Source organism: Pezoporus occidentalis, unplaced genomic scaffold, assembly GCF_034315485.1.
Source record: "Pezoporus occidentalis ecotype Australia unplaced genomic scaffold, CSIRO_AGI_Poc_V1 ctg211, whole genome shotgun sequence".
NCBI lineage: Eukaryota > Metazoa > Chordata > Aves > Psittaciformes > Psittacidae > Pezoporus > Pezoporus occidentalis.
In genome coordinates this window covers 1,027,501-1,045,296 of record NW_026913976.1, presented here as the reverse complement: position 1 = coordinate 1,045,296, position 17,796 = coordinate 1,027,501, and the positions used below count along the sequence as shown (strand labels likewise).

The following is a 17,796-nucleotide window of genomic DNA, read 5'->3' as shown; positions in this document are numbered from 1 at the left end:
GCCTGAGCAGGGGGTAGGCCACAGCCTGAGCAGACCCATCAATGTTAGTCTCCATGAAGCCACTGCAGCCACCCCACTGTCCCCATGGAGCACATTTGCTTCCTTACCTGCTGGCCTGTGAGGAAGGCAGGGCTTTCCTGAGCTTAGACCAGCTGCTTCCAAGAAAGCACCTTTTCAGGTTTCTATGCTGAGGTAACAGACCTCATTCTACCCTACTCTGTTCTGCACTTCATACCCACCCTACAGGAGAAGACTGACTGTATTAGATTTAAACCAATGGAGAAAATAAGGTCTGATAATTAGATCTAGTCATTGAAAAACAGCCATCGCAAAACCTGTAGTTATGACTTCTAAGAACTAACAGCATGAGGAAAGAATACCTCTTGACAATAATTAATGTAATAAGCAGTGCTCATCATTAGTTTTCTGGAGGCAATGCAAGAAAAGCAGTTCATCATCTTGCTTCTCATACAACTCCTGCCTCATATTATCCCTGCGGTACAGCGCAAGGGTAAGAGTGAGATGGTGCATTAAGCCTACAGTTCTGTAGTTATACAAGAGCTTTTTGAGGACTATAAATCTCTGGAACCCTGTAGCACTGCCCAGATAGTAGTTTCAACCACGCTGTATGTCTGTTACTCTGAAATGGCTGCAAACACAAGTCTTTCAAGACTTCTGAGCTAACTCAGCTGGTCCTTTAGCTTCACCATAAACAACATACCGAATATTCCAGAGAGAGAAGGGTGTGTATTTTGGCTTCTGGGTGAACTTTCACAACAGCAAACATTACATTTAGTCTGTATAAACAGCTACAGTGGCTGCAAGAAAAAAAAAAAAAAAATTATGACACTAGGGCAGGGGAGTTGTGTTTCACCTGGACCCTCATACAGTAAAAGAAATAGGGAATGCACTTCAACAGATCACTTCTGCTTGTTCTTTCCTTGGAAGCCTGGGAGAGATGTCATGCTTTGGCTTTTTAGCCTTGATGAAGCAATAGCTATGGTTTGGGGAAAAAAAATGATGTTTTATGAAGATAGTGTTACGTAATAGTAAATCTGAATGCAGAGATGAAGGAAGGGCACAGAGGAAGTGGGAAAACAACAGACAGACCTCTCATCACAGGGAAGATGGTAACATCTGTCCCAGAATACTAGTATATTTCCAGAGGTTGCATGCAGCACATCTTGTGGCCTAATTCTTACTGTGAACCTCTCTAGGGCACTCATTCGCTTTGGGTAATGGTACATTTCACTCTCTTTCTGATTTTATTAACTTTTTAAAGGTCATCAAGCATTAGAGGAAGAAAGGCTTTCCTAAAAGCACCTGAGAAGCTTCTGAGCTCTTTCCAAAGTACAAGTAAAACAAGTTTTCTTCATTGTATGTCACCTTATGTAAAACTGCAGATAAGAGTCCAGTTCTTCAAATCTTCTGGAAATCAGTGTAGTCTTACAACCTTCTCTAGAATCATGTTCATTTTCATCAGTAGAGGTTTTGGCTACACAGCAAATCTAACTGGCTTCACTCACTTGAAAAGAAAACACACCACAAGACCCACTACAAGACCCCCACTACCACAACACATACAGGTATGAAAATGGATGACCCACTAAGTGATATAATAATCAAAGTCATTTCGACATGTAATTTTTCAGTCATACTTTACAAATTGACATGGAGATTTCAACAAAGTCAAGACCTTGCAATTTCACCTAGCCAACTAAAAAGGGTGAGGTACATTTCCTCACGCTCAACTCTTGTTCAAGCAAATGCAAGAACCAATTCCAGGTTTTCCTTTGGCTTTGATCTAAGCTCTGAGTGCCTCTTCTTCCTTTCGTGCTTCCAAAGAAATGGAAGAGCACAGAAATTTAACAGCGCGTGCACAAGCTGAAAGCCCCCACACTCCATACAACACTATGCACTGAAAATGCAGATCAAAATGTAAACTGTCATTTTCTTACCTCTTATCACTGTTGAGTTGCTGAGCATTGCACATCAATATGTGCTCCTATTCTTGGTACTGTAAAGAGAGGTAAACTGAAATAATGTGGTGAAGCACCACATTCAGTTCAAATACTGAAAAGGCCGATTGAGCTACTTGCTGCAGTGCTTTTTTTACCAGCCAACACACTTAGGTTGTACACATCTAAACAGGGCTACAAAAAAATCTCTCCTGTGCAAGGTGTCATTTTTGATGCCCTGCCTGCTAATTGCACCCTCACACTGCTGCAAAGAGAATGTATATGGCATTTGGCTGAAGTTTCAACCTTAAACTGCCGTTAAAGAGGGCGCCCTTGCAAGGAGTTAACATGAGAGGATTCAGCATAGAAACAGTAGGGGTGTTTGACACTCCTCCTCTCCACCAGAAAGTGCAGCCTAGCCACACTTTAGTGTCCAGACGGATAAAGCCTGGTCTGCAAAGTAGTCCTGCTCCTAAGATTCAGCAGCAAGAGCAAGGCACTGACCTGACAACAAGGTTGCAGCAAAATAAATTCTCATGACATACAAGAAAAAAAATCTATACAGTGGGCAGAAGCCCAGGCACAACAGGGGTGGAGGTTTTCCAAACGCAGCTGCACAAGGAAGGCCCTGTGCAAGCTCATCCAGCCTGAGAACAGCAAACCCCTCAGGTTGGACTAGAGACCTCCAGAGGTCCTGTGCAGCTGAACTGCCAGCTGCTAGCAAAGTTTGCACTCAGCCTAATACAGGAAAAATATCATTAAATGCTCATCAGCATGAATTCATTTTACATGCCCTTTGGCCTTTTCAGCATTTATTTTTTTCCATTATAGCAGTGTGTAAGAAACCCACTCAAAGATGACAGCTTTACTACTGGAAGTGCACAATGCACACTGGTTATCATGAAAATGTTTAGGTAAATCCAGTGATGCAACTAAAAAAGAAATTGAGCTACCACAGCCAGGCCTGGATAAAGAACTGTTAAAACAGCTGCTTAGTATAGCCAAATTAAGCAGACTTACCACAGCCTCTAAGATAATAGTGCTCTTCTCCACCAATCACAGATATCTCCTGCAAATAACAACACCCTCCTTCCCTCACTCCTGCATCCAGTGGGTCTGGTCTCCTGTCTCATCATTAATCCTGTCCTCCAGCTGATGGCAGAAGAGAACCCAACCCAGAGGTCTCCTTCCCTCCCTACTTGCAAAAGCTCAGCAGCTGCACAGCATCCTCTGCTGCCAAAAAGCAGAATCACATCAGAAAGGAGGGACTAAGGCTTCAAGTGAACGTTTACACAGTCATCCCTCCCCCCCCCCCCCCATTACCCTACAATAAAGCTCTGATCCATATTAGGGACAAATCTCTTCACCTGCCACAGAGCCACCCTTGAAACTGATGTTCTTTTGGGTAATACAGGTGCAAAACAGTCCCGAAATACCATAAGCTCATTGTTTCCAAGGAACAGTACCGTACCAGAATATAAACCTCATAGGGCTGGGCTTTTGGGGCAGCTGTTATTTTTTTCTCAGCCTAACCATTATATGGGTCTGTGGGTGACAGATAGAAACAGTTAATGAAATGGATCCAGGCATTATTGCCCTGGCCCGGCTTAAGCCTTGGGAATGATAAAGAAAATACCAGGTGCTGTTGCCCTGGATGGGCTCAAGCCTTGGGAATGGTGAAGAAAACACCAGGTGTTAATGCCCTGCTCGGGCCTAAGCCTTGGGAACTGTAAAGAGAACTATGAAGGGTAAAGATCGGTTAGCAAAACAGAGCAGGCGGTCTGCAAGATAAAGCAGGATGTGCATCTCAAAGACAGACCAAACAGTGTGAATATTTGTAACTCTTAGTAGTGTTGCTAAACTGGGACGTAAAAGAGTGGGAGTAAAAGAGTGGAAAGTTACTGCTTAGCACTTAGTAGACTATAAAAGGGATGCGAGGCAACGAATCAAAGAATGCGTGATTGTGTGTAAAGGAAGTAGAATGATACAAATATGCGCTTGTCACACAATAAAGGGTCTTATGCTGGATTCACATGGGATCAGGTATAGTCCATTTCTTCCCTCATGGGTCCTCAATCAATTACAGCTTTAATAACTATCATTACTTATTAGAAAACAATAGTATGCTTATTACAAAAATCCAACAACAAACCAAACAATCAGTAAACCAACTGCGATTTGAAAGAAAACTATGTTCAGCACAGTACTATCATCAATGGCTGCACTGTTACTTACATGTTTGCTTGAGGAGAGTTTCTGTTTTAGTTGCTTGCTAAAGTCTTCTGTTATGGGGCTAGTTGGTCTGCTGTACTGCTCCACTGTTGATACAGCAGATGTTGAAGCACATGAAAAACAGAAAATCATTTTAATGGATCTGGTGCCAACATCAGCACCACACACACACACACACACAAAAAAAAAAAAAAAAGAAAAAAAAAGAAAAAGAACCAAAAATCAACCAACCAAATTCTGGACCGTAAGCTGGTGCTATGCAGTACCTTTCAACATCTGGCTCTACATAACCCTTCTCCTTATTACTTTGAACTCTTATTTTATTAGGAAAGAAAACACGCTTCAACTTCAGAAAGAACAATGGCGGTATAAGCATGTTCCCTCTCAAATGCATGGGAAGTACAACCATTGCATAACCCCATTATGGTAGTCCCATAAACTAATCAGGTTCTAAAAACACGTTACTACAAGTATAAAACCAGTAATGCTATGCACAGGTGATCGATTCCCCAAAAGCATACATCCTTACTCTTGCATGTACGTAGACACATAGAAAACGTGCTTATATACGGCGTGGCACGGCCCGGTACCTCCCCGCTCCGCCCCCCGCTCCACCCGACCCGGCCCCCGCGCCTTTGGTGCTCGTCATGGCGGCAGGCGTGCGGGTGTTCCGCGGGGCCGCTGCGGCTTTCAGCGCCGCGGCACGGCGCCGAGCGCTGGGTTCCCTGTCGCCGGGGGCGGCGGCAGGCCGAGGGGGTCGGGAGAGCCGGCGAGCCGCGCTGGTGGCGGCGGGGGCGCTGGGAGGGGTGGGGCTGTGGTTATGGCGGCGTCAGGCCGTGATGGCGGCATCAGAGGAGGACGAGGAGGAGAAGGTGTTGCGGCAGCGCTTTATGGCGCCGCCGGTGAGCGGGCTGCGGGAGCTGCGACGGCGGCGGAGGGAGCTGCGGAGCCGAATGGAGCTGCTCATCATGGAGACGCAAGCGGAGGTGTGTCGAGCTCTGGCCGCGCTGGACCCCGGCGCCGCCTTCGCCGTCGACACCTGGGAGAGGAAGGAAGGTAAGAAGGAACTGCAGGGCGTCAGCCCGGGAGCTGGCAACCCGGAGGGCGGCGGCCCCGGCGCAGCCTGACGTCGGTGTTGGCAGGCGGCGGCGGCATAAGCTGCGTGCTGCAGGACGGCGAGGTCTTCGAGAAGGCCGGTGTGAACGTGTCTGTCGTGTTCGGGCACCTGTCGGAGGACGCAGCGCGGCAGATGCGGAGCAGGGGGAAGTCTCTGAAGGCCAAAGACGGTAAAGTGACTGGCGGGAAGGTGGGGTAAGGGACCGTGGCGCATTCACCCTGGTATTCCCGTGCAGCTACTCTCAATGGAGTCGGACCTTTGAGCAGAAATGAGGAAGGCTATTCAGGACTCAGTGGTTTCAGTTGCATCATGGTGTTGCCTAACCAGTGAGCCTGAGCTCACTTTCACAGCCTTAAAAAGCCAGGTGTTGGGGTGCTTCTCCCTCCATCTCACTGCTTTAAACAATGTACTGTAGGCTTAGGTTGCTTCTCAACAATGATGCTGTAGCTTAACAGTGAAACTGCACAGGAGGCATGAACCGAAGAGGTGGAGGGGGATTACCACAAAACCTGAAGGCTAAAGTGGGTCCACAAAGACCTAAAGGCTAAAGAGGATTCAACCCATGTTTGCGTAGCAGAGGGCAATCGTGAGGACTGGGGGTGGTGGAAACCCTTAACAGTGCCTTACATTTCAAGTGTTCTTCATCTCATGGGTGCTCTACCATACTGTTGCATTTTAGGATAAGTAAAAGGAATAAATTTAGTTAAGCACACAGAGATGTGTGGATGAGAAGTAAATTGCACATTAATAATTATGGTGATCCAACGTAAGAAATTTTCTTATAGTGGAGCAATATCTTGGAACCTAAGGAAAAAGAGCAATGTTCCTTAAATGATAATAAATGAAGTTATTTGAGAAAACAGAAGGATTTTTTCTATGGGTCTTTTTTATTATCTAGGGAAACTGCCTTTCTGCGCCATGGGTGTGAGCTCTGTTATCCATCCTAAGAACCCTCATGTTCCAACCATGCACTTCAACTACAGATACTTTGAAATTGAAGAAGCAGATGGTAAGAATTGTAATCCGATGAAGTGCTATGAAATGTATGACTCCACACGAAGGAAGCGAGACTGCATGGCTCAGCTAAAAGGTTAAGAACGAGCCCAGGTTTGTTCCCAGCTCTGCAAGAATCTGTTGTGTATCACTGGATCTCTTAATCTCTGGGCCTTTGTGAATTTGTAAGGTCAGTGTGAAGTGTGCTTCTGGTAAAGGGGTTTGGAGTTCATTTTTTGCAGAGTACACCAGGGGTTTCACACTTAAGATAAAATGTAGGAGGTTATATGTAAAACATATTCAAAGATGCAATTCTAGAATTTAGTAGCATAAGGGCTGTAAAGAACTGGTAAGCATACTGTTCAGGATGCATCTCTGTCTCTGAAGCTGGGTGGACATACTGTCAGAATCCGCACTGTGACTTTTTCCCCTGAGTTTCTGTAACTTTCCACTGTCAGAAGTGGGACTCCAGGTTAGTATCACAGAATATCTCAAGTTGGAAGGGATACATAAGGATCACAAAGTCCAGCTCCCTACTCCTCGCAGAACTACCTAAAACTAAACCTTATGCTAGGTGGTCAGACGCTGAAATGCCATCTGTACCTTGTGAACATAATGTACTGTCAGAAGCTCAAAGAGAGTTTTTTTCCAATTATTTTGTCAGAGCATTATGGATCATTTCTAGTCAGTGACTTCCCTGGATTTAATAGCAATGTTGCCTTTCTTTAGCATGCAGCAAAATGTTTCTGGATTCTCAAATAGGAGTTGTCTGCCCTTCTTGTGAAATTGATAGCCTGTTGTCAGGGTCAGTGGTCCAAAATACCAAATAAATATGTTCTGCTGCTTTGAAATTTGTTTTCTGTTTTCCTGAAAGCACTGGTCATCACCTGACCTCAAACTCCAGTGTTTCATGACTGAGGATAAGAGACACTACTGAATAATGATTTTTGGTTTTTTTTAATTGTAAAAGTGGGTGTTAGTTCTTGGTGAACCACTAGCAGCATACTGCTGTTCAGAACTTTAAAAGAAAAATGTTGCTGCTTGCCTTTCTCCTATAGGAACTAAACAGTGGTGGTTTGGTGGTGGGACTGATCTCACTCCAACTTACTTGAATGAAGAGGATGCTGTTCATTTTCACAAGACACTGAAAGAAGCCTGTGACAAGCATGATATGAAGCTGTATCCCAAGTACAAGAAATGGTATGTGGGGAGAGATGTGCTTGGGTTTCCTTTGTGGGAACAGAAGGTGGCCCTGGATATTGGCAGTTAAGGGTAGTCTTTGGAATAGTAGGTTCTGCTGCCTTTTGAAAAGTATCAGCAAACCCTAATGAAAACCAGCAGATGTTATCCAGGACAAAGTGTACTCTGAAACAATCTCACACTTAGAGAGGCCAGACTTGTTCGGATCAGAGGGCTGACAGCTAGGATTATAAGTCTACAGCCTGCAAAAGAACTAAACTGACTCTGCAAGACTTTGTAAGCCAGTCTTCCCTAGGCAACTTACAAATTCCTTTTAGCCTCTGGTGTTGAACTAGGACAAGACTTTTGTCCTATGGACTTGGGCAAACTCTGCTTACAGTGAACTCATGGAAAGTGTGCATGACTTCAATGTGAGCTCTTGGCCCAGCACTGCAGTTCTGAAAGTCACCCCACTCCAGTTTTACTGCCTTCAGTCTGACTTCCATGGCCTTTTATTTTTTGCCAGGTAGGTAAAGGAGCCTGTCCTTTATGTAGAAGCTTCATCATTTTGATGGAGCTGTACTTTTTTTTTCCAGTGACGTATTCACTGAGAGTTCAACAGAATGTTCTCTAAAGATGCAAATACTGAAAGTTCTTCTTGAGAGATACAAATGATAGGATCCTTCACTGTTCACTGGGAGCTTGCTGCTCTGTGTCTGATAATCCTATCTATTACAAGTTGTGGTATCCAAGAAGGAGGGGTTACCCTTCTGTGTGCTACCAGGTCCTGTCTGAGGACAGGAGATAAAGTGGGTGTTGTAGCTCAAATGGCAGCCACTTAGTAGAGAAGCATCTCTTACAACTTTAAGACCGCAGTCTTGTTCTCTGAGGAATTTTTGCATGGTAGTTCAGAGTGGTCAGGTTGTTTGCAGTGTAAGCAGGCTATCGATGCCAGCTGCAAGGTGTCGGAGAGAAGGATGCCAATTCTTAATCTGGGGGCAGCTCAGGAAAGGACTAGTTGTGTTCCATGGAAAAAGGCAGTTTTCTCAATCCCAGCATGAGTGTTTCCCGCAAGCAGCAGCTACGTACAGGTATACAGTTATCACTGCTGGAGCAGTGTGGATCTTCTCTGAGCTTCTACTAATTAGCTCCTTTTCCTACCTTTCTAAGAAATAAACTCTTGCTATGTTTACCACGCTGCCTCCTATTCTAGCCTTAAGACTTTTGTCAGCCGCCTTCTCTTTTGTGTTTCTGACTCGGCCTTTTTCCCTCATTTTTCCACTGCCATAAAATAAAAATGCTGATCAGCCAGTGAATAAAAAAATAGTTTAGGTTATCTAGCTTAGGTTATCTGTTGCATCTCTAAGTCTCTCCTGCTATGACTGTGCCATTTATATCACTTGAGAACAGAAACTGTGGATGGATACACTTACGGAAAACTAAAAGGAAGGCAAGATTTCCTTGCTGTTGATGGTTTCTCCTTTCTGCCTCCTTTCCATTTCTCCCCTGTGTGAATGCTCGGGGGCATGGCTGCCCGAACAAGCAACTGTAAGCAAGACAGGGTGTGGATACCAATGAATCAGCTAATTTATAGTAATTGCACACCTACATACTCCTAGTAAATACAAAGGAGATTAATTATCTGCTTGTTGTAGGATAAGCTGCGCACAAACATAAACCAATAAACTTGAACATAGGCCGTGAAAAGCCACTGCTAGAATGACCCCATCTTCCAAGTTTAACTGCTAAAAAGCCTTTTTCCAGGGAAGGCTGCCTCACTTTTGATTATTTTCCTTATGTGACAGTGACTTTCTTATCTGCCCTTAGGTCTCTACATTCTTTTAGTTTTGATACAGAAAAACAATTATTTTACTAGGATAGCAAAAAGAAGAAAGAAATTTTCTTCCAAGTTTAAGCTAATCTGAAAGCTATAGAAATAATTCAGGATTACATATAGTTCTGGGAATGAAATCTAAGAAGAGCTCTTCGTGTGAAATTCCGAAATCAGGTGTCCGTCCTTTGTGACGGTAGAGGATACGGATTGGATCAGTCCACAAGGAAGCATCTGCTGTAGTGTTTGATTGTTACGTGTTTAGAGACTCTGTGGTGATACGAAGCTTTACAGAAACTTTACATCAGAACTTTTACTACTTTAAGTAAGTGCAGGAGTGCTTTGCAGGTGGTGCTGTACCATCTATGCTCTTGGCAGTCAGTGAAACAGTGGGGCACCCTGCACAGCAGGAACTGACTTGTCAATATTCCACTAGTGCCATCCTGTGCCATGTGCCTGCTTGTATTTCCCTACATTTCTTTGAATATTGTGGACCATATTATCTGCTGCTGCTTCTAGGTGTGATGACTACTTCTTTATCAAGCACCGTGGTGAACGAAGAGGGATTGGAGGCATATTCTTTGATGACGTAGACTCTCCCTCCAAGGAGGAAGTATTCCAGTTTGTGAAGAGTTGCGCCAAAGCTGTTGTGCCTTGTTACATTCCCATTGTGAAAAGGCACTGCCATGACTCCTTCACACCAGAGGAAAAACTATGGCAGCAGCTTCGGAGAGGACGGTGAGTACTGAAGGAGCAGAAGAATACAGAGAGGGTGGATTATGCTAGCAGCTTAAAAAATAAGCTAGTCCTTCATGGTTGTGGGTTTATATCCTGTTCTGATATGGGCTAAGATTGCATGTGTACTCTGAAGTTCACGTAAGAAGTTGAACATTTTTGTGCACAGAGCTCATTTGAAATCCAATGCTAGATTGCCAAAGAGGATGCAAAGAAGGTACTATCACGCCATCATCTGTATTTCCCGCTTTTCCATGTTGCAGTACAAGCAACCTATAAAAAATACCATACTTTCTCTCCAACTCCTTCAAAAACCAAGAGAAGCTGCTGCTTTGTAACAGGCAAAGGGGGTGGGGGGGTGTGTACTTGGTGCCTTCTGCTGCTGCCCAATGATATGGGATATTGGGTCTGCTCCGTGACATAAGGACCCTAAGGGTGAAGGAGTCATGCGTCCTATTAAGTAATGAAGCTAAACCCCAGGAAGTCATGAAATAACTGTTCCCAAGAGTACTTTCAGCTAGTTTCATACATATTTATTCTGTTTGGTCTTGGCATTGAAATGCAGTGAATGCTTGGTAAAGGAATAAGGATGCAGAGGAATCTGTTTTTTCTGGGATGTTTCAAAGTGACTGTAAAAGTACTTAAAAGACATTTCAGGATCCTTATTAATGTGAATGTTAATGCTCCTAAAGTTTAGGGACACTGGTAGATATAGTTGTGCTCCTTTCTCTATGTCCTGTTATTGTCTAAGCATATGGAGGAAGTGTGAGTACATATGCCCTGTCTTTAGTTTCTGCCTCTTCTGCAGAGAAGTCTGTGGGAGTGGTATAGGGAAGGTGTAGACACTCAAATTTAGATTACTGGTCTGCAGTAGTTACTCAGGTAAGCATATATGCTTAATTTGGTGGAATTGTTCGCGGGAGTGGTGGATTTTCAGGATCCAGTTTGTGGATGGGATTTAGCAAACCTGCTAAGGTTATGAGGGGAGTAACTTCTTTAAGCAGAAGAATCTGTTTGCAGATTATTGGGCTAGGTAAAGCTCTCCATTTCTGCAGCAGGAAAGAACAGATAAGAGCTCCTCCTTTCCTGTGCCTCTGTTAAGTAATAAGACCTCAGTACTGGTTATTAAGATAACCCTTGCTGAATTGTCACTGTTCCATTCATATGCTGGCAGCAGAAAACTATTCTGGCTTCTAGCAGTCCCATCCAGCACTCTCAAGCTGGCTGACTTCTGCTTTACAGATCTCCCAAGAAAAGAAAATCTTGTTCTGACCTTGCTGCTTATGTGTCCTCCAGCAGAGGACTGCAGAGTAGAGTTTTTCCTGTAGTCATTTCCAGTTCCTTTAAGGCTCCTTTTAATGTCTGACACCACCACACAAAAGAGTACTAGCATAACCAAGCTAAACTTGGTGTCAGCCTTTCCAGCAGGACTGAAGACTGGGTGAAGTAAGCTAGTATAGCACCATGCAGAATGCTGTCTGTTGACTAGTTTGGCTGCTCTTGTCTGTTAGCTGTGGTCATTACTTCCTGTGCTGTGTGGAGCAGCAGAGTCACACCTGCATTCCTATGCACAGGATGATAGAGAACAGTTGGCACCAAACCAGGGCTCATTCTGACACCTCTAACAACAAAAGGTCAGGCTTGTTTTGTCTGATGTCTGCTAGTTGAAGAAGGCACAATCAGCTTCTGGTAGTAAACTTGTTTTTCTGTTCACTCTCCACAGGTACGTAGAGTTCAACTTGGTTTATGACAGAGGTACAAAGTTTGGCCTCCTGACACCAGGATCAAGAATTGAAAGCATTCTTATGTCTCTGCCACTGACTGCAAGGTAAGGGCATACTTATGTGGAGTTGTAGGTAGGCACTGTTCTGACTAAAATACTTGACAGGATTAAAGCAAAGTTATGTCATAGTGTCCAGTCTCTTAACAGTTCATGCCTGATACAAGAACTGGCCAAATACATGCAGATGCTTCTCTGGTCTGCTATGCTCACCCAGTTGCAAGTAATGTGTGACCTAGATATTACCTCACACACAAAAAAAAAAAAGTATTTTTTGTGCTTAGTACCTCCCCATAGATGTCCCCTCCTCACTCCAAGGGTTTTTGTTAGTAGCTCTTTGAAACCCTGTGTGCTTCTGGCAGCCCTGACAAGCCTGTGACAAGGAGTTCCATAGTTTAACTGTGTGTTGTATGAAAAAGTGTCTGTTTTCTACCTGCAGCTGATGACTTCATTTCACTTTTCAGTAAGTAACCAGATTTTCTTCCTGTTCATTTTCTCCGTAACAGTTATTTTACAGGCTTCTGGGTTTTGGTTTTTTTTCATTGTCTGTTTTCTCGGCTGACAAGTCCCATTCTTTTTAGTCTTTGTACAGTAGCTGTTCCATACTTTTGACCACATTTGCCACTTTGCCTAGGCTTAAGTTTTCTATGCCCTTTCTGAACTGTGGATAAGGAACAGACAACATAAGCCAGATCTATGTATCTAAGATGCAGGTGTGCTGCTGACTCATACAGTAGCATAATAATGTTTTAGTTCATTATTCCTTTCATAACCCTAATATGCTGTTTGCTTATTTTGATTGCTGCTAAACACTGAGCTGCCCTTTTCATATGATGGACTGTTATGATGCCAAGATCTTTTCTGGGTAATAAAAGTCAACTGAGTCTCTCAATATGTATGTAACTTTTTCCTGTGTGCATCACTTCAGATTAATCAACAGTGAATTTCACCTAGCAGTTTATTGCTTAGTTTCTTGGCTTGATATGAACACTTTTCAACTGCCTTTTTAGTTTTTAACCTATCTTTCTTAATCTTGCAGTATCAGCATATCCTGTCATTTACAGTACACTCCCCTTTTTAGGTTGCTTTTGGATACGCTACTAGCATATCTAGCACAGCCTCTATCATGAATTCCATAAACTTTGTTAGTACTTCCCTCTGCCAGGAACACTGACCTGCTATTCCTTGACCATGAAGGCAGTCCTGTTCTCACCATATAGCTTCACCCTGCTGCCAACACTAAATGTGTCCCTTCCCTGGTGGTATAGCACAGTCCTATCTTTTGGTTCCATTGTTGGGATAATCTGGTTTTGATTGTTTTCATCAATGTAAACAGCTGCTTCACAGCATGAATGAGACCTTCGGGGGGGGGGAAGGTTGTACCCATTCATCACTTCGTGACTGCTGACACTTCTCCTCTGTCAGGCCTCTCGGAATTGCCTTTTCAATAAAAAGCTGTCTCTTATCATCTTTGTTTTTAAAACCAAGGTTTAACAAGGACTTGTAGGGCTTCCAGTGTAGCTTCTGGAAAAACTAGGTCTCGTGTCCTCACTGTCGAAACTGCCTGGGTTCCTTTTTTCCTTGTCTTCCTTGTCATACTAGTGTGTCACAAGAGACTGCTAAAATACCTTTGCAAATAAACCTTCATGAATTGTGGGGTAGGGGGCACTGCTTTTCACTTTGTTGTTCCAGCCTTTCCAAAAGCTGGGAAAAAGATGAAGCTAACATTTCTCCTCTCTATTCCAGTATTATTTGGTTTTACGGAACTTAATGATTTGTAGCCGTATCTGTCACCTGATGCAAAGAGCATCAACTGTGTATGTAGCTTCGCATCCTCAGAAAAAGCAGCTCAAGTCCCAGCACAGCTTGGTGCCAGACAGGTGCCAGCTAGCTGAGCAGTCCGAGTTTCCCCTCTTCCCGCAGGTGGGAATACATGCACACCCCGCCAGAGAGCTCGAAAGAAGCAGAAATCCTGGAAGTTCTGCGCAATCCCAAAGATTGGGTGCACTGACATGGATCATGAACAAGATGCAATGCTTACACTGAGCCAGTATGAAAGAAAAGGAATGCCTGCACATCAGCACGTTCAAACTGCTGTTGACTGGCGTTTTAGTACAGCTATTTATACTCTTACCCAGTGCCTTAATAATGATGTAAAATCGCTGTAATTTACAAATATGTGAACTTGTTTGTAAAGATTGATCATCTCATGTTATCACCTCATGTTGATGTTGTCTTCTGAAGGACCTGTGGTGCCCTCACAGGACTCTCTGCATGCTTAAGAACTTCATCAGCTGAGTTGTTTGACTGCAAAATGGTAAATTTTCCACTGGAACGAAAGCATTAAGTGTGCCTAAATAGCACTGTTTACTCTTAGAAAATGCTGGGATGTGTTAGCAATATTTTATTTTTTTTAAGAATAAAGGAAATACATGGTATGATTTTAAACCTTAAACTGTGCTTTCAGGAAGTTGTGCAAAAGGGATTCTTATTCATGTATATTTTGATGCTTGGAGGTGAGGGATGATGTTTTAAGACATGCTGCAGCAGCATGACTTGACTGATAAGTAACTGGGAGAGTCTGGGTTAGGGTCCCAGTCTTGCCATATGACTGTGGAAGGCTGGCTGCCTATTTTGGGGAGAAAATCTTTCAGCACTGCTCATTTTGGTATTACCAACTGTCTTAGGCCAGTACCTTTGCCATGAAGGCTGGGAACAGACCAGTAAGCTGTTGGCTATTACCCCAAGGTCTTTCAAATAAAACTTCAAGTTGCTCCAAGCCCCGGGCTGCTTGTTCTTTCTTTGCAGCGCAACCCTCGTCCATGGGGCAAAGCAAGGGACATCCCGTTCTCCCCCGCCTGAGGGAAAAACAAACGCAACCTCCCCGTCGGGGAATCGAACCCCGGTCTCCCGCGTGACAGGCGGGGATACTCACCACTATACTAACGAGGAGTTGGGTATGAATGTGTGACCTTCCTCCTCTCACGTGGTACAATGTCACTTTGGCCAGGTGACTCGTTGGCCTCATGACAGAAGTCAGACTTCGTTTGGGGGGTTACTGTGCTCACTTCTGTGCTACACTTCCTCCGATTAAATGGAAATAAAAGAAAATAATATTTATTATTTAGTAAACCAGTGATGTTCCCGCCCCTCTAAAGGGTGGGGAAAACAACTGGCCCGTACGGGGATCGAACCCGCGACCTTGGCGTTATTAGCACCACGCTCTAACCAACTGAGCTAACCGGCCTGTCTGACCAGCAACTTCCGCGTGCTCGTAGCTCCCGCGCTCCCGCGGGAACGCTGATAGGAATGACTTCCCCTAGTGTAACTGCACCCGCTCTTTTTCAACAGTACACTGACAGGTCGTTCCAGGCACCTCCGCCAGAGCTGTTCGGACATTAACCGGCGTGACGAGAACTGCTAAAATGGGGACCTGTAAAACTCTCGTTTTCTTCTGCGCCCGCCTCCTCCACTCCGCGGCCGGCTCGGTGCAGCTCGGCAGGGCGACACACTAAACACGGACATCAAAAACCCCATCGGAACAACACCGCCATGCTTCCCTCCTCGGCTCCTGGCCGCGAGAACAACCGGCACACCCCCCACCGCTCCCGACCGCCTCCCTTCCTCCTAGTCACGGCACGGGCGGGAGGAAGAGGACATGCACCCCGGGAGGGTAAAAGGCAGCACCACCTCCCCGTCGGGGAATCGAACCCCGGTCTCCCGCGTGACAGGCGGGGATACTAACCACTATACTAACGAGGAGCGGGGTGCGGATAGCGCCCCGCCGGCGAGCCCCAGGAGGCCCCGGTGCCACGGCGCTGCGAGGGGAGGCGTGAAGCCAGGCATTTGTCCGGGTCCCGGCATCGCAGAAGGTGGTTGGGATCCGTCCGAGAAAGCCACTGCTCTGTCCCGGCCCGGCGACACGCCATAAAGCAGAGGGAGGAGTGTGGCCATGCCCGGGCTGTCGTGGGCACAGAGATGGTGTGAACCCCAGAGCTGCCTCTGAAACTGCAACAGCCAGTGTGGAGGGAAAAGCAGCACGAAAGGAAGACAGGCTCATCTCCTAAACCTGTAATGAGGCCCGTTTTCTACTGTGGTGAAACCACCTATCCTCAGAGGAAAGTGTGAACCCTTCCCCAGCTGGAAAGCCTGTTACAGCACTTGTAAAACCAAGGCATTAAGTAATGAATGAATAAATAAAATTAATTAACGCAGAAAATAGAATCATAGAATCATAGAATCGTTAGAGTTGGAAAGGACCTTAAGATCATCTAGTTCCAACCCCCCTGCCATGGGAAGGGACACCTTACGCTAAATCATATCACCCAAGGCCTCGTCCAACCTGGTCTTGAACACTGCCAGGGATGGAGCATTCACAACCTCCCTGGGTAACCTATTCCAGTGCCTCACCAACCTAACAGGAAAGAATTTCCTCCTTATATCCAATCTAAACTTCCCCTGTTTAAGTTTTAACCCGTTACCCCTTGTCCTGTCACTAGAGTCTCTAATGAAGAGTCCCTCCCCAGCATCCCTATAGGCCCCCTTCAGATACTGGAAGGCTGCTATGAGGTCTCCACGCAGCCTTCTCTTCTCCAGGCTGAACAGACACAACTTTCTCAGCCTGTCTTCATACAGGAGGTGCTCCAGTCCCCTGATCATCCTCGTGGCCCTTCTCTGGACTTGTTCCAACAATTCCATGTCCTTTTTATGCTGAGGACACCAGAACTGCACACAATACTCCAGGTGAGGTCTCACAAGAGCAGAGGGGCAGGATAACCTCCTTCGACCTGCTGGTCATGCTCCTTTTGATGCAGCCCAGGATATGGTTGGCTTTCTGGGCTGCAAGCGCACACTGCCAGCTCATGTTCATTTTCTCATCAACCAGCACCCCCAAGTCCTTCTCCGCAGGGCTGCTCTGAATCTCTTCTCTGCCCAACCTGTAGCTGTGTCTGGGATTGCTCTGACCCAGGTGTAGGACCTTGCACTTGGCATGGTTAATACTTAAGAATTAAATACCTGTGAAAAAGCTGTAGAGATCATCAAATTCCAAGCCCTTTGCTTCACAAACTGTCAGTATCTGAGTGCTAAGCTAAGCTTAGCTACCTTCCCCTTTGGTGTTTCAGGTGCCATTAACACCACCTATCATAAAATACATTAATAGACATAAAATGTTGGGGGGAGAAGGTAATAGCTGCATGGAGAAAGCATGTAGATGTATCATGATAATGCAAGAGCTTTCTCAAAACCAGGCAACATTTAACACAGATGCACACTCTCCGCAAAAAAAAACAACATAGCAAAACTGCTGCTTGGAGACTGACAAATACATGGTATGAGGAGATGGCCATAGGTCCAGTGTAAGAAAATCTGGAGTTAGAAAGAAACAGGACAGGAGACACCTGACTGGAAAAAAAAGAGCAGAAAGACCCAGATGTGCATAAAGAAACCAAGAAACAAACTCACACACTAAAGGCTTCTAAGTTTAAAAAAAGCATAAATTATCAGTAAGATATAGAGGCTGAAAAAAAATAACTGTGGTCAGGCCACAGAAAGTAATTATTTAGTTGGTGAGATAATCTTTAAGTTTAGAGTCTTAGACTCAAACTGTTCTGTTACAGACTTGGAAGAATCCACAAAAAGCCACATAGCTGAGGAGAGCAAATCTGATGTGCTCCACATTCCATAGGTGGTATCGTTTTTCCTTCTGTGGCTCTGCAGCAGCATTTCTGGGTCACTAATGCTGAGGGTCTCCCAGACTCTAGGGTGTTGTCCATCAAAGAGACCACAGCCCCTAGAAAGCTGGATCAGAAGGTTCTGGGAAGCAGTGCTGAAGCTATACAACCACTCCAGGCGCCAGATGAAGGGTACTCATCATGAACAGAATTTAGGTCTTAAACTCCGGTCTGTCTCAAGCTGTCTTGAAAAACACACCTTTAAAGGGTTTTATCAGGATTTTGAGATCAAGAAACAT

General features: G+C 44.9%; 1 protein-coding gene, 2 long non-coding RNA genes and 3 other non-coding genes across 7 annotated transcripts in view; 1 reads left to right on the top strand and 5 right to left on the bottom strand.

Annotated features, from left to right (window-relative positions):
• Positions 1–1,826: 1,826 nt before the first annotated feature.
• LOC134164133 (uncharacterized) lies at positions 1,827–4,604 on the bottom strand. 2 transcript variants are annotated; one of them, XR_009965011.1, is made up of 3 exons: positions 4,194–4,604; positions 2,979–3,191; positions 1,827–2,017 (listed from the first exon to the last, which is right to left on the bottom strand). It is a non-coding gene; the product is annotated as an uncharacterized LOC134164133 (long non-coding RNA). The 2 variants fall into 2 exon arrangements; XR_009965012.1 differs by having other exon boundaries at positions 2,979–3,188.
• Positions 4,605–4,824: 220 nt separating this feature from the next.
• On the top strand, positions 4,825–14,040 carry CPOX (coproporphyrinogen oxidase). The gene is made up of 7 exons (XM_062619536.1): positions 4,825–5,246; positions 5,333–5,476; positions 6,206–6,316; positions 7,359–7,500; positions 9,830–10,048; positions 11,769–11,873; positions 13,749–14,040. Exons 1-7 carry the CDS (start codon positions 4,838–4,840, stop codon positions 13,834–13,836), a joined length of 1,218 nt encoding a protein of 405 aa, XP_062475520.1. The 5' UTR covers positions 4,825–4,837; the 3' UTR covers positions 13,837–14,040.
• A 665-nt stretch (positions 14,041–14,705) lies between these two features.
• On the bottom strand, positions 14,706–14,777 carry TRNAD-GUC (transfer RNA aspartic acid (anticodon GUC)). The gene has a single exon. It is a non-coding gene; the product is annotated as a tRNA-Asp (tRNA).
• Positions 14,778–14,998: 221 nt separating this feature from the next.
• On the bottom strand, positions 14,999–15,072 carry TRNAI-AAU (transfer RNA isoleucine (anticodon AAU)). Its single transcript has one exon. It is a non-coding gene; the product is annotated as a tRNA-Ile (tRNA).
• Positions 15,073–15,515: 443 nt separating this feature from the next.
• On the bottom strand, positions 15,516–15,587 carry TRNAD-GUC (transfer RNA aspartic acid (anticodon GUC)). Its single transcript has one exon. It is a non-coding gene; the product is annotated as a tRNA-Asp (tRNA).
• Positions 15,588–15,760: 173 nt separating this feature from the next.
• Positions 15,761–17,796, bottom strand: part of LOC134164131 (uncharacterized) — a 3,762-nt gene continuing 1,726 nt past the window's right edge. Inside the window, exons 2-3 of the long non-coding RNA XR_009965010.1 lie at positions 16,842–16,964; positions 15,761–15,833 (exon numbers count right to left, since the gene is read on the bottom strand). This is a non-coding gene — a long non-coding RNA (uncharacterized LOC134164131). The remainder of the gene's footprint in view (positions 15,834–16,841; positions 16,965–17,796) is intronic.